The 25,492-nt window shown below is 35.4% G+C and overlaps 1 protein-coding gene across 1 annotated transcript in view; it reads left to right on the forward strand.

Moving 5' to 3' along the window:
* The window catches only part of LOC132363375 (dual specificity protein phosphatase 3-like), a 38,943-nt gene extending 25,654 nt beyond the window's left edge, over positions 1-13,289 (forward strand). Inside the window, exon 2 of the mRNA XM_059919090.1 lies at positions 12,721-13,289. Within this exon, the coding sequence (XP_059775073.1) occupies positions 12,721-13,289 (569 nt within the window). The remainder of the gene's footprint in view (positions 1-12,720) is intronic.
* Positions 13,290-25,492: the final 12,203 nt, after the last annotated feature.

The raw sequence follows: 25,492 nt of genomic DNA on the forward strand, positions 1-25,492 counted from the left end.
TCCCAAACAATTGAACTTAGCCTCCATTTTACATCTACCATAGTACTGATCATAGCTAAAAAAACCTGTTGCCTTAAGCCACTGAGATTTGGGAAGTGTTTGTTACATTAGGTAGTCCACTCTGACCAAAACAAAGTTGTAGGACTTAGTCAGGTCTAAGACAACAAAAGAAGTATTTAAGCCATTCTGCATTAATATTAATTTGGTGTTTGTAGAAAAAGATCTGTGGATTAGAGGAGAGCGAAGAGTTAGATCCGGGTAGGAGTTGTAATCCATCAAAAAGCCAAGAGTGTTTTAAGAAGAGGAACATCTAACATTGAATTTTGTCCCATGGTTTTCCCCAAATTTGTACACAAAATTACCATGTGTGAATAATTTGTAATAAATTGAAGAAAGAGGCTGGGTACTTGGTCTGGGTAAATATAGTTCAGAACAACAGTAGCCCGAGTGAGATGGTAAGATGATCATTAAATTGAACTAATTCAGTGGAAACTGGAGCCTGAGGTGACTAAGAAAATGAATTCAATGCGTGGTTTTATCTTAGTTTTAAGAAGTGTAGTGATATCATTTGACATTTAGTTTAAATGAGGATAAGAATAATAGAAAACTATAAAAATAGATTAGTGATTTTACATCTTTATATAATCTACTACATCAACAAAATTAAAAGCTAAATGACAAATTTGCTCTATTGGGCAAAATAATTATTTAATTCTCATGGATGATTATTTATAATAATAAAACTTGAATATTGCAATTGAACAAATGGGCAGAAAATATTAAAAGCCAATTCATAAAAAAAAATTATAAATGGGGAGTATATTTGAAAAATGTTCACTCTCACTAGAAATCAAAAATGCAAATTAAGATGATAATGAGAAACCATTGTCACCCATTTGACAAAGATTCAAATAAGGACAATACAGTGTTGGACAGAGTGGACAATTGTTTATAATGCTGGAGGAATGTGAATTAGTATTAAGATTAAGGATGTCAGTTTGGTAATATACATCACAGCCTCTGCTTTGACTGCACACCTGAATCACCTGGGGAACTTTAAAAAGCAAGAGAAACTCTGCCAATATTTTTTGAAAGCTCCTCAAAATAATTTCAATGTGCAGCCAGGATTGAAAAACACTAATATATAAACAATTTTAAAATATATTGACTCATTATTTCTTTCTTATAATATAAGAATAAAGCTAGAATAAGTAAAATAAATAAAATAGAAACAGAATAAAATTAGTTCACAAAAGAATGTTCGGTAATGTTTTAATAGTGCAAGTGGGGAATGACCTAAATGCCCAGTAAAGAAATATTATAGAATACTGTACACAAATTAAAATTAGGAGACTATCCCATAGGAAAATGCTCATTATTTCTCACAGTGAATACAAAATTGTATATAGGACATGATTCCAAACCTGTGAACCATTAGATACACATTCTGTACATTAATAGAAACAGTACTGAATGACATATATCAAATATTTAATATAATTTATCTCTGGGTAAACTGCAGAAAAGTTTTGTAATATTATAATACTATAGATATCATGTTTCAAACATAGATGAATCTAAAATCGTCCATCGGAATCTACTGTATGTGTGTGGCCAACTTATGATAAAGAGAGCAAGAGAAGGAATGGAGAAGAATGGTTCATCTCTTCTGTGCTGTTTAAACTCTTCCACTGTAGCAGCAGTCTCATCTCTTTCAAACTGTCTTATCAGCTCTTTCTCCTCTTCATCTATCCAGCCAAAGTATTCATTCTACTCCTCACCTCTGGACTGTGTGCAGGTAAATGACCTCTTTAAATTACCCTAAAAATGTGAGCCACATTGCTTAGCAGCCATTCTGATTTGCCTCAGGTGTTGACTGGGTTAGGGAGGTGGAGAAAGACCATTTCTGGTTGTCCAAGATTAAATTTTTAATGTACTTCCTAAAGAGAAATGTGCTTACACATGATGAATAGCTTGCAGAGTGTTTTTCCTAATAGATTTCTATACATTGAGGTTCAAATAGGCTTGTATTGAATGCACTGGAGATTCAGTCATCATTTATAGTGATTATTTAATGGAGCAATACCTTTGTAAATAACATACTTGTGGCTTATTGTCTTTTGGGAAATTGAAAATTTTTCATAATCTATTTAAAGTTTTTGACAAAGTATTGAGTTATATAAGACATTGAATCACTGCAGTTAATAGTAACCTGATACGTTATCTTTATAAATGTGGTTATTTATGATAGTTAGAGAGCCACCTCACTTCTAACTCCATCTTAATCTTCCTCTCTCTCTTTTTCACTGAGGTAAGGGACAGTTATACCTAGTTTGTGTCTAATTACTTTCTGCTGTCAAGTGGCTAAAGGGCAAGATTTGTTCTGAAATTCTGTTTGGATCAACAGCTGCCATGTTGTTAGACATCTAGAGGTTAACCAAAGAACTGAAAAGGAAGACATTTATTTCACCTTAATGTCCCTATTATCCACATAGTTCAGGATTTCAACTGTACGTGTGGTCAAGGTCAATGACACTAGTTCCAAGAAAGTTTAATGATGGATATTCTCACTTTTAACTCAGTTTAGAATGGTTAGGTAGAGAAAAGTAATGAAAGGTTGCATTGTTAAATATCATAGAAGTAGCTCTGTAGTTACAGAAATCACATTCTTCAGGAACTTTTTTCCTAGGACTGCCATTTTTCGTTATAAGCCATTGTTATAAATGAATTTTACTGGAAATTTTCTTTACTAGAAATTTATCACTACAAGATGGACGAGGTAGGACCAGTTTTTCCAAATCAGATTCTATATAAATGACGCCAAGGAATGTTTACTAATTTTGCTGTTTAAACCTCTGTGAAATGACTAATGGATTTATAGGGCAAATGATATTTGAAAATCTATTAAGTTAATTCCATATGTCTGAAGGAAATTTGTCAGCATAACAAGTGATTCAAAATTGGTTTGATCAGGATATAGAATTAAATATATCCTTGTTTCCATGGTACTCCAACATTTATCCTTTGTTGAATTACTGTAACAAAAGTAGCTAGGCCAACCTTGAACTTACCCAGTTATGTGTGGCTAGATATCTATATTTAAAATGGACCTCAAGCTGAGAAAATGGGAGCATTCATTTCTCATAATTAATTTGGCTTTCGTATCCAAGTATATTAAACAAAAATGTTAGAGATTAAGAATATTTGTATTTGTTTCCCAGTTTGGCTGCTTGCAATTTGACTATAAAATGTAGTGAAGACCTTTAAGTAGAATGGATACAGCTGTTTCCATTTGAGATTTGGGGTTACATGATTCCCTAATCTCAAATTACTAACATTAGGGTGATGGAATGAGCAGTGTGTGTGTATGTGTGTGTGTGTGTGTGTGTGTGTGTGTGTGTGTGTGTGTGTGTGAGAGAGAGAGAGAGAGAAAGAAATGTATACATACATACATATGTTCATACCTAATATATATGTACATAATATATACATACATTTCTAAAACTAGGTGAGATGTGGATATAAAATTTTAAGGTCCTTCATATTATTGACAAATTGTCTTCCAGATGATTAGTCCATTTCACATTTCCACTCAATGTTTTACAAAATATTTCAAATCTGGACAAAATATTTTATCATTTACTAATGTTTATAAATATATATGTGTGTGTGTATACACAAAATACCACTAATATTTTAAAACAGAATTTACTGTTTATGAACTTACTGTTCATAAATATACTGTTTATGAACTTTTTATCCCCTTTTCATGAATATTTTAATAAGTTATTAAATATTAATTGATGAAACATAATTTTAATGACCAAAAATATTCCAACATATGGAAACATAATTTATGGATTATTTTAGTTATTATTATAAAAATAAACTATGTAGAATTAGTGTTAGTCATATTTTTATACCAATTTCTAAAACTAGGTGAGGTGTAGATGTAAAATTTTAAGGTCCTTGATATTGACAAATTGTCTTCCAGAAGAATTGTCCATTTCACACTTCCACTCAGGGTTTTATGAAATATTTCAAATCTGGGCAATGAATTTTATTATTTACTCTTAGGTATTTTTCCAAAGAAGGCCAAGAACTATTCCTCAGCTAACTCAACTTATACTCAAGAAACTCTTTCATAGAAATTTAAATGATGTGTGTTTTAAGATCCGTTATCTTGGGGGAGTTCACAGAGGTACTTTGGGTTTTTATTTAGGCCTTATGCTTTAAAGTTGATGAGTGAAATAGGGTGACTAAACTCTAATAGCTTCCATCTTGAACAATCTGATGGGGATAATCCTGATATGTTACTTTCAAAGTAACAGATAGCAGAGTAAGAGACACTGAGAGGAATTTTGGTATACCAGGAATATATCAGAGGCAGTCTATTTCAGTCTAGATTGTAGTAGCTTTACTGTCTACATTTGATGCACTCCAAGACTTAAGATATTTACTCCAAGCTCATTTTAAAAACAAAAACCCTTCAAGTTTTAGAACCCTTCATAAGTGTGGTTTTAATTAGTCCTGGGAAGTTTAGATGATGTAAAAAATTAGGAAACGCACACTGATGTTCATAATTGACACGTGTATTTGCAACATAGTTGGATAAATATGTTCTGCTTTATAACTTGGATCAGCTTTCTTTGGGCTGTGCTCCTAGTTTTCTTCACATTTAACTTTAATGTAGAGTAGTAGGAGACAGAGCAATTTCTAATCTTTATATTAAAAGATATGGATGAATTCTGATAGTTTTAGTTGGAGTGAGCAAGATGTGGAAAGAATAATGTTACTTAAATACAAGTGTTGTTACTTAAATTTTATGTATTCTTTAAAGAGAAGTTCTTCAGTTCTGAAAGGGAAAAAAATGAAAAAAAAATGACATGAAATAAAAGCAGTAGCAAAGCAATATGAGCAATGGTAGGTTGTGGTGATTAGCTTGTGATACCCAATTTCTTAATTTCCTCTTTATTCCTACCTCTTTCACAGGCTCTATGGATTCCTGTGTGTCTCATCTTAGTGGTATAAACTCAGAAAGAAATTTTAATAGGAATTCGTTTTCAAAATTATTTTGGTATTAAAAATTCTTTGGTGAATTAGGGAAGAATAATTTGGTTTTAGCTGCACGAAAGAAAACAGTAGAATTATAAGATAAAACTCAGGACTTTGAATTATAGAGGTTTTTACAATGTCTAATATCTGGTAATTATTTTCTTTCTGTACACAGATAAAAACTGAGTTTGGATATTTTCCCTGAAGAATACTACTGCTCTTTATACACCATTGAAATAGTGATAATATGTAATTAGGAAATGGAAGAATGTTATGTAATTGGATAGGTTTATATATTTAAAAAAATGAAAACTTAAAAGAATAAAAATGAGGACAGGGATACAAGTATTTCTCAATTCAGGGGACAGAGGAAAGACATAAAATATTAATTGTGAGAGATAAATATGTTTAAATATAATATTTATAAATACTATCCATAAAAGTATTCCACAATACATAGATATTTAAAAAATAGTTCATGCATAGTATAATTTCTTTGGCTGAAGTAATAGCTGAAATGGTGGCTGAATCTTATGTTACTAGCAAAATATCATACTTTTAATCAGAGTTAATTACACAAGGCAGGCCTACCATTTCTGAAATCCTTTATCACTTTTGAAAAATTTGCTTTTTTAACTTATATCATTGTGAAACACTAGCTAGATGATTGTTACATTTCATAATGTTCTACCACTTATTAGCTATAATATACCTTTAAAATTTTCTTTTATCTTACTTGAAAAATGAAATTACAATACTATCTAATAGGGTTAGAGTGAAAATTAAATGAATTAATACATTTAAAAACACAACACTAAGATGCTCATTAAATAGTATAAATAACTATGAGGTATAATATAAACAATTATTGTTTGTATGAGTCAGCTTCTAAAATGGCCTCCAATGATCCTCACCTCCTGATATTCACTTTCTCATGCAGTCTCCTCCTTCATTGCACATGAGGATTCTGCTGCGTGACTGTTAGCATTCTGCGAAAGTGATAATATGTCCCTTAGGAGATCATGTGTATCAGACCCTGCAGCCTCCGTCTTGATGGTTCTCTCACTCTGTTGGATCTCTCACTCTGGGAGAAGCAATCTGTCATGTGAAAACTTTATGGAATGTTCTGTGTTCAACAGCAGGCCTAGTCCAGGAGCCATCCTGGAACCAAGGCCTGCTAACAGCCACGTGAGTTAGTTAGAAGCAGATTCTCCAGCCCCATCAGGCTGTGAGTTGACTACAGCTCTGGCCGACAGCTTGACTGCAATCCTCATGAGAGATTGTAAGATAATCAGTGTTTGTTGTTTTAAGCTGCTAAATACTGGAATAGTTTATTATGAGGATAAAAGCTAACACTGAATATTCACCTATTGTGTAAGATACATTGCAGTCATTTTTGCTAAGTTATTTCATATGTAATCTTACCTCCCCCGCAGTATACCAATATTTAAGTTATTATATCCACTTTACGGGTAAAGAAATAGAAATACCTGAAATATACTCATCAAGGTACACAAGCAGTATCTCCTTTGGGCTTCATCTCTGTGGTGGAAGTGCCTGACACTAAGTTTTGATTGCCAAGGCATCCAGTTCAAAAGACTTCCAGCTTGAATAAACGTATTACCAACTGTATGACACAGCTACTAGCAAGACAACCAGATAAAGAACTAGAACACCCACTCCATGAAGTTCCCCTTTCAGAAAGCCCTGGGTGACATAGGTAACTGGCTGCTTGAGTGACCCCATCTCCAGGCTCCTGTGTGCTCATTCCTCCTCTTATGCTTCAAATCAGCCAATAACGAGTGACCTAGAGAAGTCCTAAACACCTTGCTCTTAGACCCAAATAAATGTAGAGCCCCAGGTTCATTTTCTCTCTCTCTCTCTCACTCTCCCTGCCCCCCCCCCGCACCTTTTCTCCCCCTACTCAACCTCCCCCTTGTGTGGTCTTCAGGCATGCTGTGTACCCTTCAGGATTTGTGGATAATAAATCTTGTTCCTCAAATTTCCCTGATAGTATTTTGCTAAAGGGCACTCTGTGACCATCATAAGAACCACAAGGGCTGGCCCAGCCACAACATTGACCTCGGAAAGGAAATATCTGTGGGCTTTTCTCCCCGTAACGTGGGCCCAGGCGAGTACTGCAGGCGTTCCTAGGGCAGAACATTATCATCAGTGGGCTGGGATGAGCATGCAACTTCCATAGTACAGAGCACACATAACCCCAACATGTTGCTTTTCCCTCCTTAGTATAGCACTACTTTGCAGAGCCTTTAATGATAGAATTGATGTATGCCTCAGTACTTATTGCCTAGAAGTTGTAAAATGAAGAGGAACTTTGCCTAGAGATGCCTGGAGGGAATTTACATGGATTCCTGGACTTGAGAGAATAATCTCATGTCAAATCAAGTGACAGATTAGCTTTAAAGACAGTTTTTTTGTTGTTAATTTTCTATTCTTTTTTTGCATTCAGAGAGGTTTGTCAGGTACTGAGGTGGTAGAATTGCATGAAAGATTCCTTTAGGGTTTCAAAGGTTGTAAATAATTTTCTATAATCAGCTTTTAGATTTGATCCTCCTAGGTGATAGTAAGCAGTAAAAATTATGGGAAGTGAGACTCTGTGAATCGTAATTTTTATTAGTAAAAGGAATAACTTGGAGATGTTCTTATATCTTTTTAATGTTATTCATCTTAATTATTTTCCAGTAAATTCAACAGTCCTTTGTGTTTGTTGAGAGACAAAGGGAAAATAATATATGTTGTCACTGAAAAAAGTGGGAGGAGATAAATAAGTTTAGATGTTTTGCTCCAGCTTTTCCTGTAATGGAAAATCTGTCATGAGGTAGAAAATGAAGGTGGATGAGTTTTAGTTTCTCTGTATAGAAGTTTATATTGTATCTTTCAGAGGAATGGCTATTTCATTACAGTATTTCAAGTAAAAGAAAAATAATTATTGTTCAAAGTCTGTAGAGTACAGTTGTGCAACCCACTGGTCCTTGACTTTAGAAGTCAAGTTCTCAGGAGTCAAAAACAATTTGATTGAATATGTACCTATCATTAATCATGTGTGTTTTGTAAGTTGATCATTTTTGAGGATTTTGTATACCAACATATCCGGATATTAAAACAAAACAAAACAAACAAAATAAAACCAAAGCAGAAACAAAACCCCAAAATTTAAAATAACTAATAACTTTTGAGAATTTTCTAACTGCCAGAAACTAGGAAAATTGGCAAACTGGTCAACTTTTCAGTACAAAATACAGTTTTGAAAGTTAGCTCAAATGTGACAGCCTCATCTTGGCAAGGAGAAACTGCATCTGCCTTTCAAATACCCGCATAAGAATTTTCCCAATATTTCAGCTAGTGTGTAATGACTTTAAAGGCAAGTATACCTGAAATTATTAATCTCCTCCCCCAGCCCCCATTGCCCCCGCCACCACCTCCTCTCTCTCCCTCTCTATCTCTCCCCCTGCCCCATAAATAAAAGTTCCTCCCTGTAAAATATATTGAAGGATTACTTATAAAATGTATAAATAATTTGGGTGGGGTTTAATGAATTTTATAAAATAAACACACCCATGTAAACAGCACCGAGATCAAGACATAGAGCATTACCAGGACTCCTGAAACCCCCAAGTTAACCATTATCCCAAATTCTAATACTGTATATTAGTTTTTAAAGTTTTTGAAATTTTAAAAATAGAATCATATAGGATGTACTCTTTTGTCTTTTTTTCCCTCTCAGTATTAAAATTGTATATTTGTGGGATTTATCTATCCTGTACATTTCTTTTGTTATATGAAAAATGCATTTCCATTTGCGTTATGTATTGCACTTAGGAGCATAATATCTGCATCACAGAACATGCATGTCTCCAGCTCTTTTAGACACTGACAAGTAGCTTTCCAAATGGGTTATACCAGTTTATACTCCAACCAGCAAAGTGTCAGAATTCTAGTTGCTTTATAATCTTGCCTGTACCTAGCTTTGTCTCACTCTTTGTTTTAGATGTTCTGATGGGTGTGAAGTTAACTCATTGTGATTTTAGTGTGTATTTCCTTGCGCTTTACTTGAGTTCTGTTTCATATGTGTATGTTACTTGGACATTTTCTGTTGTGAACTGCCTACTCAAGTTTTTTATATATCTTATACTAGTTTGATAGTATTTTCCTTATTAATTTGTAGGAATTCTTTGCATATTTTGAATGAGTTATTTTGTCAGATACATACCCGTATATACATACACACAATAAAAATACTTAACTCTGTGTTGCCTTTTCACTCTATAACATTTTTTCAGAAAAATTCAAATACATTTTATTATATGACATGTCATACTTAACATCTTAGCAATATCCTATTGTTTTTTAAATTAATTTTTATTGGAGTGTAATTGATTTACAGTTCTGTGTTAGTTTCTGCTGTATAGCAAAGTGAATCAGTTATACATACACATACACCCACTATTTTTTAGATTCTATTCCTATATAGGTCATCACAGAGTATTGAGTAGAGTTCCCTGTGCTATACAGTAGGTTCTTATTAGTTATCTATTTTATATATAGTAGTGTGTATATGTCAGTCCCAATCTCCCAATTTATCCCTCCTGTCCCCCCTTTCCCCCTTGGTAACCATAAGTTTGTTTTCTACATCTGTGACTCTATTTCTGTTTTGTAAGTAGGTTCATTTGTACCATTTTTTTAGACTCCACATGAAAGCGATATATGATATTTGTCTTTGACTTAATTCACTCAGTATGACAATCTCTAGGTCCATCCATGTCACTGCAAATGGCATTATTTCATTCTTTTTTATGGCTGAGTAATATTTCATTGTGTGTGTGTGTGTGTGTGTGTGTGTGTGTGTGTGTATATATATATATATATACACCACATTTTCTTTATCCATTCCTGCACTGATGGGCATTTAGGTTGCTTCCATGTCCTGGCTATTGTAAACAGTGCTGCAATGAATATTAGGGTGCATGTATCTTTTCAAGTTATGGTTTTCTCCAGATATATGCCCAGGAGTGGGATTGCTGGATCATATGGTAGCTCTATTTTTAGTTTTTTAAGGAACCTCCATACTGTTCTTCATAGTGGCTGTACCAATTTACATTCCCACCAATAGTGTTGGAGGGTTCCATTTTCTCCACACCCTCTCCAGCATTTATTGTTTGTAGATTTTTTGATGATAGCCATTCTGACCGGTGTGAGGTCATACCTCATTGTAGTTTTGATTTGCATTTCTCTAATAATTAGTGATGTTGAGCATCTTTTCATGTGCCACTTGACTATCTGTATGTATTCTTCGGAGCTATTGATAACATTTGATGAATAGAATACTTTAATTGTAGTGTCATCTAATTTATTACATTTTATTTATTTTTAAATATCGTTTGTGTCCTGTTTAAGAAATCAAGAAAGTGCTCTTTACTCCAAGGTCATAAAGATATTCTCCTATGTTTTCTTCTAAAAGTCTTATTGTTTTACCTTTCACTTTTAAATCTACAATCTGGCTAGGATTTATATATGTGTGGAATACAGTAAAGGCAAAGATTCTTCTCTTTCTCCCATAAAGATATCCAGCTGGCCACAACTCACTGCACTGAAATGTTACTTTTGACATGAGTTAGGTGACCACATCTATGTGAGTCTGTTTCTGGACTATTCTATTCCATTGGTCAATTGGTTTATATTGTGCAAAAACTACATTGAATTAATCAGCATGGATTTATAATAGGTCTTAATATCTCATAGTATAAGTCCTTCAGTTTTGATAGTTCTCAAGAGTTCATTGCATATTCTTGGCCCTTTGGCTTTCCATACACATTTTACAACAAGTATGTTGAATTCATGAACAAACCTTTTAAGATTTTAGTTGGTATTGCAACAAATCTATACATGATTTTTTGAGTCTTCCAGTCCATGAACTTGGATTTCCCTCTATCTATGGTCTTTTAAAAGTTTCTGTCAATATATTTCTTGTTTGCAGAGTAGCAGTCTTGCATACCTCTTAGTTGTTTTTTTTTCTTAAGTGTTTCAAGTTTTTTGGTGATTTTGTAAATGGTATCATTTTTTAAATTTAATTTTCTATTTATTTGAGACAGATATGTTGAAATGCAATTAATATTTGTAAACTAACCTTAAATTTAGTGACTTTAGTAAATTCACCTAGTAATTCTAATAATTTGGCTCTTGGTCCTTTTGTATTTTCTACATGAAAAAACATGCCATCTGCCAATAATGGAAGTTTTATTTCCTTTTTCCTTTTTTTTCAATCTTTATGCCTTTTATTTCTTTCAACTGTCTCATCTCACTGCTTAGGAACTCGAAAACTGTTCAATACGAGTGGTGATAACAGGCATCATTGGCTCATTCCTGATTGCAATAGAAAGTTTTCAATAATTCATCATTAAGATATTTATTGTAGGATCTTTCCAAGATGGTTTTCATTAAGTTATTGAAGTTCCTTTCTATTCCTAATTTTTTGAGAATTGTTATCATGAATGGATGTTGAATTCTCTCAAGTGCGTCTAATGTGATGATGGTATTATTTTTCTCACTTATTTTCTATTAATAGGGTAAATTGCATTGATTTTTTTGAATGTTAAATCACTCTTGCTTTCATGGAAAATCCATACTCATTTGAGGTATATTATCTTTCTTATATATTCTTGGATTTGTTTTGCTAAATCTTGTTTAAGATTTTTGCATTTATTATATTTATGAGAAAACTTAGCCTGCAAATTTTGTTTTTTATAGCATCGCTTTTAAGTTTTGGTATCAAGATTTTTGTTGACCTAATCAAAAAGTTGGTAAATGTGCTCTCTTTGTATTTTCTGGAAGTGTTAGTATAAGATTGGTTTAATTTATTCCTAAAATGTTTTGAAGAATTCACCAGTATATTCATCTAAGCCTGGAGTTTTCATCATGGGAATGACTTTAATGCTGGATTCAAATTCTTTAATAGATAAGGAACTATTCATATCTTTAATTTCTTTTACTTTCATTTGGTAATTTGTGTTTTTTATGTAGTTTGTCATTTTATCTAAATTATTAAATCTATTGGTATGAAACTTTCCATAATTTTAATTTATTAACTTTTTATATCTGTAAAGCCTACAGCAAAATCTTCTTTTGGTGCGTTAAATTGGTGGTAACATGTTGGGTTTTTTTTTTCTTGTTAAGTCTTTTGAATTTTTCGTCTTTATTAGTGTTTTCAAATAATCAATTTTTGGCTTTGTCAAATTTTTTAATTTAATTAAATTAAAATTTTAATTAATTAATTTTTTAATTATGTATTTTTTTCTTATGTTAATTGTTTCTGTACTACTTTTTTGGGGTTGATTTGCTCTTTCCTTACCAAGTTCTTTATATGAAAGCATAAATCATTGTGATTTTTTTTTCCTTTATTATTTTCTAACATATGCATTTAGGGCTATACATTTTCCTCTAATCATAATTTTAACTGAATACCCCAAGTGTTGATATGTTGCATTATCATTGTCATTTAGTTTACAATTTTTCTAATTTCTCCAGTATAGAAACGTATTATTTAACTTCCAAACAATTGTATATTTTAAGTTAGTTTTTCTTATTGATTTCTAGCATAGTTCCCCTGTGGTCATAGTTTTCTAGCATTGGAAAAATGTCAACCGGCAGGGCCCGGCTGCTGCCTGTCGGGCCCGTTCGAGCTCTCGGTGCAGGATCTCAACGACCTGCTCTCGGAAGGCAGAGGCTGCTACAGCCTCCCGAGCCAGCCCTGCAACGAGGTCACCCCCAGGATCTATGTGGGCAACGCGTCTGTGGCTCAAGACATCCCCAGGCTACAGAAACTGGGCATCACCCACGTCCTGAATGAGGCTGAGGGCAGGTCCTTCATGCACGTCAATACCAATGCCAACTTCTACAAGGACTCTGGCATCACATACCTGGGCATCAAGGCCAACGACGCACAGGAGTTCCTCAGCGCCTACTTTGAAAAGGCGGCGGACTTCATCGACCAGGCCCTGGCTCAGAAGAACGGCCAAGTGCTTGTCCACTGCCATGAGGGTTACAGCCGCTCCCCGACTCTCATCATCGCGCATCTTATGGTGAGTCAGAAGATGGATGTCAAGTCTGCCCTGAGCACCGTCAGGCAGAACCGTGAGATCGGCCCCAAGGATGGTTTCCTGGCCCAGCTCTGCCAGCTCAACGACAGACTAGTCAAGGAGGGGAAATTGAAACTCTAGGGCGCCCTCACTGCCTCTTCTCTAGAGGTCGGATTGGGGGGGCGGCCCTGGTTGTGGTGTCCCAAGCTGCTGTGTTTAGGAAACACAGTGTACCCTGCTCCCAGCATCACCAGGCACTTGCCCACAAGTCTGTCCCAACACAGCCCTGGGCCACTTTCCCCCTGGGGAGCATATAAAGAAGCTTGCTGAGGAGGGCATTCCTGCTCCCTGGTGCCTGCAATTTATGATGTCCTCACCCTGAGGAGGGGGAGCAGAGGGGGGGGAAGGCCTGTGATGGGCGTGCTTCTTCTGGATGACCCAGGGCAAGAGGTCTGTGGAAGTGTAAGGCCTGAGATGCTCACAGGGGCCCCTCCTGACCTCCCCACTGCCCACCCCTGGGCCCTCTCCTGAGTGGGGACCCCGACCCTGTAAAGGAACTATGCAAATGCGGGTCCCTCTCCCCCGAACAGTGCCTGTCTCCCCTGTCTCCTCACAGCCGTCCACACCCTGCTCCTAGACAGAGGCACGTCATGAGATCTGAAGTTGGCTCAGGGTCAGTTGTCCTTGGGTAGAAATCCCCATGAAGAGACTGCATTTTAATGATTTCCTTAGGATTAAAGATACTGAAACAAAGAGACCCTTGAGTGGGCAAATACATGCCCCTGGAGGACTCTCCTAAATCAATCGTTTGAAAAATGTGACTCCTTGGAAGGCTTGAGTTCAGAATCCGCGTCTTTGGGGTACCCAGCTCTCAGGCGTCACTTGGTCAGTTAGAAGAGCAATGCCTTGGGCAGGGTTTTATTTTTCTTTTTTAGAAAACAGGGTGTTGAAATCCAGCCTATTTAAAAACCCCACCATTTGGAGAATTACAAGGGTTTTGTCCTGAATTACAGTGCTGGCGAGCCCAAGCCACTCATGCTCACTGCTTTTTGTCTCGGTGCTATTCCAAGAACAGGAGGAGGAAGCTGGCCAATTATAGCGCGGGTGCGCACGTGTGTGTGTGTGTGTGTGTGTGTGTGTGTGTGAGAGAGAGAGAGAGAGAGCAACACAGCCAGTGGCTGGACAAGCAGGGGGATGAACGGGCCCAAGCTCACATCCTGCCCACTCACAGGTAGTTCTTACAGCTCTCTGCTGCCAGAAAATGTCCTGGAGGCTTGGCAGCAAAAATGACTCAGCCAGGCAGAAAGGAAACATGGTGTAACGTCCAAATGGAGCCTTTACTCGTGGTAGAGCAAACAAAAAGGGGCAAGCGGTGCAGTGCTGTCATCTTCAGGTTCCCTAATGGCAGAGAAGTGGTCCTCAGCTCTGCCCCCAGTGCTTAGCACATAGATGTCTGATAAAAGTTTGTGGAATTAAACTTTTCTTTTTTTTGAGCACCAAAATATGCAGGGTGTTGTTCTGGTGGTTGTATCAAGCTCCCAGAAGCCTGACTTGGTGGTAGGATCACTTGCAAGGATTTGCAGAGGAGTCTTACCTGAAAGGAAATATCAGGGACTTTTGTTAAATATTTAAAATTCAGTTTTAAGTTTCAATTCCGGCAGCGTTATTACTGTATGGAGGTGGGGAATGTGCCTTTTCCAGAGTTGACCAGAAGCTTCCAGCTAGGTTGAGGAGAAGCAGGTGTGCCTCCGGCTTCACACCCAGGTGTAATGGTCTCTATCTTGGCAGAAGTAGAAGCAGCACCTCCGCAGCCTGAATGTCCTCTTTGCTTTGTGACCTCAGCAGCCCTGAACAAACTAGAATCAGTCTTCGTTTTCAGACACGAAGCTGCCCCAATAGACCCACCTAAGTGAAATGGCCATCCTCTCCACCGTGTCCCTCACAGTGCTCAGATAACTCTCCCGCTTAATCTATCTTGATCCTCACAATAACCCTATTAACTTGGTAGGGCTTATTCATGTATTGCTACCTTTAAGAAAAGGAACTGGGGTTCAGAGTGAGTAGGGGTGTGGTGCTCAGGGCTTCCCAGCTCGAAGGCAGAACTGAGGCGAGATTTCAGGTTGGCTGCTCCCTGAAGCTGAATTCTTTCTCTCATACGACACTCCTCCTCAAGAAATGAGCCCCCGGGCATGTCCATGACCCAGCCTGTGTGCACAAGAGCCAGTTAGCTTTGTGGCCAGAGGACAACTGTTCAAGCTGTGGTGTCCAGGCGGGGCTCTGCTCCAGGACAAGGAAGTAAAAAGCGTGGTCCCCAACTGGGTTAGAATGTATGGCTCTTCTTCTAAGAAACATGTAGCATCCCTAAGTCAGAGCTTTCTGCTCCACTTCCGGAAGAGGCCCAGGAGCTGGGGCGGGGGTCCCCCTCCCACGCCCAGGCAGTGGTCCCTGCCCAGGACAGCCACAGCTACTTAGGCTGGCTGACCAAGATCTCTTGAAGGGCTCTTTGTTAGGGGTATGTCGGAGAAAAGGCCATGGGGAGAATTAGTGCCTTTACTTTGGAGCTATTTTTTTGCTGATAACTTGGGTTTTCTTGATAGTCTTTAGTCCCAGAAACCCCATATTTACTTCACAAGATGTAGCTCCTCAAAATCAAATTCTATTGTTTAAGAGCCAACACATGCCCAGCTGTGAGTGGAAAGCTGTTTCTGGATAGCTTTCTACCGCTGGGAAGTGATGGAATAGGAACTCAGGGTGCCTCTACCCCCTCCTCTGACCCGATCTCTTTCTTTGACTAGCAAACCCCCATCTAGGCCAGATGAGAGCACCAAATGGTTTTCTTCTAAATTCTAAAGCAGTACACCTTCCGCAGGCTGGTCTGTTTCCCTGCCACTCTGAGTTAGCTGGAGAGCAGAAATCACAATCTCTCAAGCAACCTGAAGACCTCTAAGGTCCCTTTTGGATCTGACACCATAGGGTTCTTTAAGAATCCCCATTGACATTGACCGCCACCTGGAAGTTATAGGGTGTGTAATAATATGATGACCAGCAGGTGGCAATGTGTTCCACCCGTGGTGATGGATGCTTGGAAAAGGAATGTTGGTGCCTCTTGTGTCGCAAGTTAATGATAAGATGCTAATCTTTTAATCGAAGTAAGCACTGATCTTAAAATGTGAAGATATTAGCTTTTCTTGCAGGAAATTTTCTGTCATAGAAACTGCACAAAAATCACTGAAGAGCCAACAAACTTGGTCCTTCCAAGTCAAGATTTTATCCTGATTGGAAAGAGAGGCCATCTCCGGTTGGGAGAGCAGACTGGTTGGAAGCTTTACTTACCTCCTGTCAGCTTTTAGGGTAATTTGATTGTGAAAGTATGAATTTTCTGGACAGAAAAGGGGAAGGTATTAAATTGGTTTAAAAAAAGGAAGTTTAATGTCTGTTATGTCACAAATCAGTGTTAAAACACTAAAACTGTAACCAAAATAAATGTCTTACATTACAAAAAAAAAAAAAAAGAAAAGAAAAATGTCAACCTCTGAAAAATGTTGAAGTTTATATACAATATAGTCAATTTTATGTGCTTTAAAGAATGTGAATTCTGATGTGTTGGATATTTCCTTTCTGTATATTTTTGTATTTTTTTGGTATCTTTGTTCTGTAACCTATTGAGAGAAATGTTTTTATGCCTATGATTATAGATTTATTTCTCCTTTTAGTTCTGTTGTTATTTGCTTTAGCCATTTTAAAACTCTGTTAATGAGTGCATACAGATTTAGAATTATAATATATTCCTTGTAGGTGGAACCTGTATATATTGAAATGTCCTTTTTATTTTATATAGTGCTTTTTGCCCTTAAGTTTTTCTGTCATATATTAATGTAACTATATCTTCATTCTTTTGGTTAGTGTTCTACAGTATAATTTTTCTCCTTTTCCTTTTCCTTTCAAATCTGGGTATTTATACTTTAAGTTAAGGCATGTTTCTTGTAAGCATTATATTGTTGAGGTTTGTTTAATGTCATCTGGAAAACAGTTCTTTGATACATTTAGTCCTTTTATAATTTATGTATTTTAGTCTGTATGTGTTTGGGTAAATCTTGTATTCTATTTGTTTTATCTGTTTCATTTCTCTTTTTATCTCCTTTCTTATCTTCTTTGGATAGTCTCGTTAAAATCTATCATTTGAATTCTTAATTTTTCACTTCCAGGTTTCCACTGGCTTTAAAAAAATTCTCTGAAAATTTTAATCATTTAACATGTTTTTCTATATTTTTTAATTTCCTTGAGTATACGAATCATAGTTATTTTAAAATCATATTCAGCTAATTCTAATACCTCATGTATCTGCAACTCAGTTTCTATTTTTTTTTTTCCTCTTCATTTTTGGTCATGCGATTGTGTTTTATACCATTCTGGTAATTTGGATTGCATATATGAACAAAAAGTTACAAATGCTCCAGATAATATTATCTTCCTCTGCAGAAGTTTATTCTTCCCTCTGCAGGAAAGATAGTGTGGCAGTTATCACTTTAGCCTGTTGATGTGAAACAAAACATTTGCCAGATATTTCTTCAGCAAAGATGGCTTTATTCAGGATTAGCAGAGAATTGCATTTCAGGGTCTGCCACCCTAGCGAGCCATGTACGAGTCCCCCAATGGCAAGGGAAGGAGAACAGTTTTATAGAGAGGAAAAGGAAGTTGGGTGGCTATAGTAAAGAATGCGTCCACGGTTTTTCATTGGCTGAGTCCATACCAATAAAGAAGAGGAGTCTCTTTTTCCTCTTGGGCTCTGCTATCCTTGCAGGGCATGAGAGCTCCCCCTGCTGGTCTCCCGACTCTGTGTGGGATTTTTGTATATTAATTTTTTCCAAGTCAAAGAACTGTGCTGGCTCGAAGTTGAGTTTCAGCCTGCAAAAAGTCATCTACTTCTGGTTTATCTTTGGTCTTTCTTGGTTTCTACTCAGGGCCAAATGTATTTTGTGGGGTGCTACACTCTGGATTGTCCTTAATTCTAAATTTTGTTTCAGGAGACTTCAGAAAAACTCTGCTTTCAGAGGTTTTATATGCTTACATTTCTGCCTTTGTGCCCTGTGAATCTCTGTAATCAGTAATTGCCTTGAGGGGAAAGCTGGCATGTCTTAGAGCTCCTCCAAGTCTCTACCAACCACCTGGAATGCTGAAAGACTGCTAGTTTCTCTCTCTCCTAGCAGCAGCCTTTTCCTGGGATTTTGGTACTGGAATCTTAGCTTCTTGTTCATGCTCAAAATTGGCAAATATCCTCACAGTAAAAATTAGCTTTGAGTTTTTAAATTTTTCTTTCCCCTGTATAGAATCTTAGCTTTGTGGTTTTCATTGCTCCCTCAGCTCTCTGCTGTCTTTAAAATATGAATTCTGTATCTCATCAGACTTTTTTAGTTGTTCTGTGAAATGGCCACTAGCTATTCCACTCAAAGTTGGAAATAAATATTTCCAAACAGAAATTTGAAATCTACAAAGATGTTCTTCAGCGATGGAATGATTAAATAAAGTATGGTTCCTCCATATTCTGGAAGATAATGCATTAGGTTAAAAGATGAGATAAATCTGTTTGTACTAACATGTAATAATCTTTAAAAATACATTGAGAAGTGAAAAAAGCAGTATGAAAAATAATGTGTAAAATGTGTAATTATGATTTAGAAATATAAAATAATACCCTATATTCCTAAAAGTATTTAAGTACATGTAGAAAGCAATTATAATAAGATTTATAAAAATACACAATAGGCTAATAGCTGTGCTTTCTTCTTTCCTGGATAGGGGACTTGAGATTTACCAATAATGTTTCCATTTTTAAATCAAATATAATTGAGAGATTACTGTGGAACTAAAAAATTTAGGAGGAAAAGAAAACATTCCCTAAAATGATAAGATATAGTCAGTGCACATCTATTTACATGGCCAAGTTCTTTATTTATAGTTGTCTCCACACTTTCCTTGAAAGAGTTAACATGATAGGAATTTCCAGATATGACAAAGGTTGAAGTTTTCCAAAGCATTTTAGAAGAATGTACACAAAGAACTAGGATAGAGAAAGTGAGATGGGATCTTAATTTCAAATTCTATATATGATCTATGACTTCCCTAGATAGACCATGTTTTAGAAATCAGAAGTGTTTGCGTGTGTGTGTGTGTTTATATACATACACATGTATATCTCTACTGCAAAGAAAAAGACATAAACAGAGGGATTGAGAAAGAAAAAGACCAAAAAAATCAAAACATAAAATACCTAATTAGAGAGAAAAACATTGTAAAAGATACAATTTAGACTTATAACACACAAATCATCTTCCTAAACAATGTGCAGGGGTATAGTAAACAGACCCAATACAAAGCTAAATTTATAACTTTCTTTAGTAAAAGCCACAGAGACACAACTGACAATACACTGCTATTCTTCACAGTGAAAGAACAGATTTTTGTTATATAGTATAGCTGCTGCAAAAATAGAACTCATATTATTTTTACAAATACAGAAACTAAAAACGGATTATTTTTTAATTTCATGTTAAGATTATATATGAAGTTCAATATTAAACACATTTCATGTACATGATATTGGGTTGGCCAAAAAGTTCATTTGGGTTTATGGAAAAACCTGAACGAAATTTTTGGCCAACCCAATACTTTTTAAAAGTTGAAATGAATTTTGAGACACTCTGATTTCAATGTCATTTCTGAAAAGTCTTTGAAATTGACACTAAAATATTAATAAAATTGTCATTTCCTTTTAGAAATTGCTATATTTGCCATGTAAAAATCTTGGTTTCCAGGTGGGAGAGCTTGGACTAATACCAGTTTTTTGGCTGGTATTGTTCCACCAGTCACTGAAAATCCTTACAATCTCAAATAAATATAAGTGTATCATCAGCCCTCCTTTCCTTAAGACAACCCCTTAAGGCAACAAACCTGTGAGTGAAACATGTTTTAAAAGCATTATTTTTAGCTTTACATTTTAATCTGACCCAAGGGGCATGTTGACATGACCGATTAAATGTCATTTCTGTTCTTCGTCTGTGCCAGTTCATTTTTGCTAAGATATTTCTTTAAGTAGAAACTTCCGACGAGATTGTCATTTTGAGGTTGTGGAATTTAGAAATTCTCTGTAACAACATAATAAGTTGTCAGCTTGTCAAAAATTTATTTTATCTTTCATATGCTTTTGAAACAGTTTGAGATAAAGCTTTTTCTGGCTCTGATGACTTTCTGATTTATTAGAATCAGCATTGCACATCTTTTGCTCATAACCATGTGACTTTATACAGGGACACTTTTTTCCATGAAGCTTAAAAAGTCAGTTCTGAGGAACTGCACCTTATTTTTCACAATGACAACTCTGAGATTGTGGGATTTACTCTCTGTATACAAATGAAAATTTTACTTTAGTCATCCATCCCCACATGGCAGAAATAAAAACATTTTCAGAGTGGTGATGATTGCTGCTACTACTGCTAAATTTGTGGTAGAACAAATCGAAGCGCCATTAGGTCAATGGCATGCAACAACTGTGGTGTCTTGTTTGAGTGTGTGGGTGACATTTTTATGTGCCTTTATGTAGGAAGTAATAGAAATACCCCCGAGTTATAATCCCTTTAACCTACAGTAAATGTTCTCTATGCTGGTGCTATAAAAAATGTTTAAGATTTGAGACCATTTACTATTTATAATCGTTATTAGACAATTGGTCGGAGCAGAAAATGGGGCTCCCTTTCCTGGCATCACAAGGCTATCTAAGTTCCCCATAGCCTCCTTTCTATAGAGGACAAGGGAGGAAATGACAGTCTAAACCATTTAGACTTTATTCAAAAGAGCTCGAAAGAAATGGTTTTAATTGGAGAGGACTGCAATAACTTTGGTTCAAACAAACTTCAATTCTACCCACACTTCCCAGCTTGAGGAAGATTAGATGACTTATAGAAAATAAGGGGCTGCATTGTTCCATTTTTCATGTACATCTCAGTAAACATATATTCTTTTGTCATGTTAACGCATCACAGAACCTACAAACCTTTTGATTACAAAGAAAGTTAGTTTCCCCACAAGGCGTGGAAAAGCAGTTTTGTGGGTTTCCTGCATATGTTTACACAGCATTGGATTCAGACACACTGTCCAGATATCCCAAGTCGTGGAGTACCAGGCCTTCTTAAGATTATAGGACACTTAGGGTTATACTGCCTGTCTATGGCCAAAACTTCCATTTGCCGAGTTCTTTGGACATTCACCCTTCTGCTAGTCAATTCAGACACTTGTCATCCATTTGTATACTTTTTGGCTATCTTGAGGGGACTAAATTATTATATTGTTACTGATATTCTTTTTTCTCCACCTTCCCTTTCCTTCCTTCCTTCCTTATTCCCTTCCTTCTTTTTTACAAACAACAGAGTGTTGTCACTGCTTCTGTCTTTCCACTGAAGAAGACTATATATATGCCTGGAATTTCCCAAGGGATACAAACTTGCCTGAGAATATTTTAATCAAGACAAAAGCACAAAAATATCAGAATATTCAATTTTCTAAGAATATTCAAGGTTAGTAAAACAGTGGTCTTATAAAATCAAGTTTTTGAAATTTTTCAGACATAAGATGTTGGAAAAAATTGTGAAAGCTGGTGAAATTTCAAATTCTATAGAACTGAATGACATCTTCAAGTTATTTATTTTGAACTAATATTATTCAAATTAAGACGATTGTACATTTCCTAGTAATGCTATTTTACTTATAGATTTCAATGAGTAGGTCTTCATACCACCAAAATTAATCTCAGAATAATCTGAGAAAAATGAACAGGTCTTATACCAGGCCCAAGAATAATAAGGGTATTTTTAAGCAACCCAGAAGACCATCTGGGACAAATGGAATGTGAGCTTCTATTTCTGGGTATTTTGTCAAAGGAATTAGGCTGAATGTAGCAATAACCAGTTTCTCTTATCTTTGCTTAGAATTGATACAAAGCAACCTTTTAATGAAGGATAATAACAAAGCTAGTTTTTATTTATTCTTCCAAATTTCTTTTATCTGTTAAGAAATAATAATTTAGTAACTTTGGTTTAAATTCTTATGAACAACTAGACATACCTTAAAAAATAAAGTCAAAAGAATTTACAAAATTTACCTAAAGATTAAAATCAGTGATTAATTATGTTGTTAGAGTGCATTTTAGGGGATGTGTGACTCTTGTTGAGCATTTGTTTGTTTCAGACATATAAGGAGGTCCAGTGTTTGCTGGATTTTCCTGTAAACTACAGTATCTCTTATTCTTTTATTCCTCATAGCACTCAAGCAGTTACATAGCCATAGTTATACAGAGGAGGTTTTGAAATATACTGATTACCAGCCTACATTTTCAGACCAATTAAATCAGAATATGATGAGTAGTACCCAGGCAGGGATCATTTTTCAAAGCTTTCTAGAGCCTTTATCAACAATTTAAATTTCATAATTGTTACACTGAATCTTACTTCAGTTATAATTAGAAAATTCTGATGGCTAAACATAAATCATTATCCAGAAAATTCTCACCACTGATTCCTCCATCTGTATTGGCATATGGTCTAAAATATAATAAAATATATTCTGCTGGAAACTGCAGTGTAAAATTATGTATTAGGTGTTGTTCATTTTCATAAGCTTCTAAAGCTTGTGATACTACGTTTGGCCTCTTATATTTTATTTATGAATTTCACAAGATTATGTGAAATGTCTGAGCCCACTGTTTGTGATCAAGATAATTTTATTCAGTAAACAAAGTAGTTTGAACCAAGAAAATTCTGTTAAATGTGAAAATATTTAATTTTCCTATAAATCTGTAAAGTTTATCACATGCAATTTAAAAAAACACAATATGCAATACAATTGCATGCATATCTACTATGATATATAGGAAGAATCAAAATTTCTTAAAATGGATTATAATCTGTTAGTAGATTAATACACATTGCTTTTTTTAAATACACATTTCTTGGTATAAGAAACTTAAAATCATTGTTAAAATATTCACATTTGATATGCAACTTAATGGATGATATAGCATTGTGATAAAGGTATACAATTTTGCTGTTATGATTTTTAGAAAAGAAATATAAATCAATTATAGTGAGCACACAGGAATTTACTATATGAAGATAGGAGCGCTAAATTTTCAGGGTCCAGGACTTGTTTAGAGTAACTTCATACCTAAATTTACCTCTAAGTTGAAATAATCAGAAGTGTAAAAGCATTTTGTCTTTTGCTTATTCTCAAAATAAAAAATTGATAATCAGTTTACTTCAAAGTTTTATGCACTGTTTACCTGATAGCCCTTCATTTTCTCACATTATCCTATTGCATTTATAGAGTTAGATTTTTATTAAATATGGTTCCTAGCAGATTTTGTTCCATCATTCCTAGACTGGTTACCTTCAAGGCAATGTAATATTCTTTCCATGTGTGGTATATTTTAAATCATTTAAATTATATTCTATATTTCAGGCAAAAGTCTGAACTAGAAGACTAGAATGGTCAGATCTTGGTTGATTTCATCTTAATAACTGAGCATTGTCAAAATTAGACAGATTCCTAACAGAATATTAGGTGTAAATAATGACCTTAGACAATGCCTTGTCCTAGCCGCTGCCTTATAAATGAGAAAATGCAGACCCAATGTGATTAAATCACCTCCTCAATCTTATTTCAACTTTCTAAACTCCATCCATTAATAAATTCAAGCATTTGATACATACTTGTCAAAGGAACTTGATGAATTTGTTCGATAATAAATATGATAGATAAAGGTAGTTAAAAGCTGAATACAAAATACTCTGCTTACTAAATAATTCGACATTGGTTAAATCTGATTTTTGTTTTACACCAGGGAATAATCTTTGCATACTTGAACAGCTAAAATTACTGAAAAAATTAATTGGCAAAGGAAGTGCTCAAATTATAGTAAAAGTTGGACAGAGCCAAAATAAGTTCAGTTTAGACTGTTTCTAATGGGGTGGGGGAGAGGCTTATCTAAAGCATTATTTGAGGCTTATCTAAATCAAATAAGTACTGTTTTACAGACAATTTTTTAGAGTAGTTTTAAGTTTGCAACAAAACTGAGAGGAAGGTACAGATCTCCCATATACCCTCTTACCCCACACATATGTAGTCACCCCCATTATCAATATCACTTACCTGATCTTACTAAGGGTGAATCTACATTATCACATTATAATCATCCAAAGTTAAGAGTTTACTTTAGGGTTTACTCTTGGTATTGTATATTCTATGGGCTTGGGACAAATGTTTAATGACATATATCCGTTACGGTATTACACGGAGCAATTTCAGATCCTCTTTAGGGCAGTGAAACTGTGCTCTGTCAATTAATCTATCTACCACCCTGCTCCCCAGTAACCCCTCATCTTTTTATTGTATCCATAGTTTTGCCTTTTCCAGAATATCATATATTTTGAATCCTACAGAAGATAGCCTTTTCAGACTGGCTTCTTTCACTTGGTAATATGCATTTATGATTTCTCCACATCCTTTCATGACTTGACAGCTCATTTCTTTTTTGCACTGAGTAGTACTCCATTTTCTGAATGTACTGTGGTTTATTTATCCATTCACCTAGTGAAGGACACCTTGGTTGCTTCCAAGTTCTGTCCATTGTGAATAAAGCTGCTGTTAACATTATATGCAGGTTTTGGTGTGGATAGAAAATTTCAACTCCTTTGGATAAATGCCAAGGGGTATGTTTGCTGGATCATATAGTAAGAGTATGTCTAGCTTTATAAGAAATGTCAACTTGCCTTCCAAAGTGGCTGGCCCATTTTGCATTCCCACCAGCAATGGATGAGAATTCCTGTTGTTCCACAACTTCAGCAGCATCTGGTGTTGTCAGTGTCCTAGATTTGACCATTCTAATGGGTGTGTGGAGGTATCCTATTATTTTTTAATTTGCATTTGCCTGATGATATATGATGTGAAACATCTTTTCCTATGCTTATTTGCCATCTGTATATATTCTTTGATGAGGTCTCTGTTAAGATCTTTTGCCCAGTTTTTAATTGGGTTGTTTGTTTTCCTATTGTTGAGTTTTAAGAATTCTTTGTATTTTTGGATAACAGTTCTTTATCACATGTGCCTTATGCAAATATTTTCTTCTTCTGTATCTTGTCTTCTCAGTCTCTTAAAATTGTCTTTCTTTCATAAAGAAGAAACATTTAATCTTAATGAAGTCCAGCTTACCAGTTATTTATTTCAAGGATAATATCTTTGGTGTTGTATTTAAAGAGGCATCATCATGCCCAAGATCATCTAAGTTTTCTTCTGTGTTA

Source organism: Balaenoptera ricei, chromosome 3 (assembly GCF_028023285.1).
Source record: "Balaenoptera ricei isolate mBalRic1 chromosome 3, mBalRic1.hap2, whole genome shotgun sequence".
NCBI classification, from domain to species: Eukaryota; Metazoa; Chordata; class Mammalia; order Artiodactyla; family Balaenopteridae; genus Balaenoptera; species Balaenoptera ricei.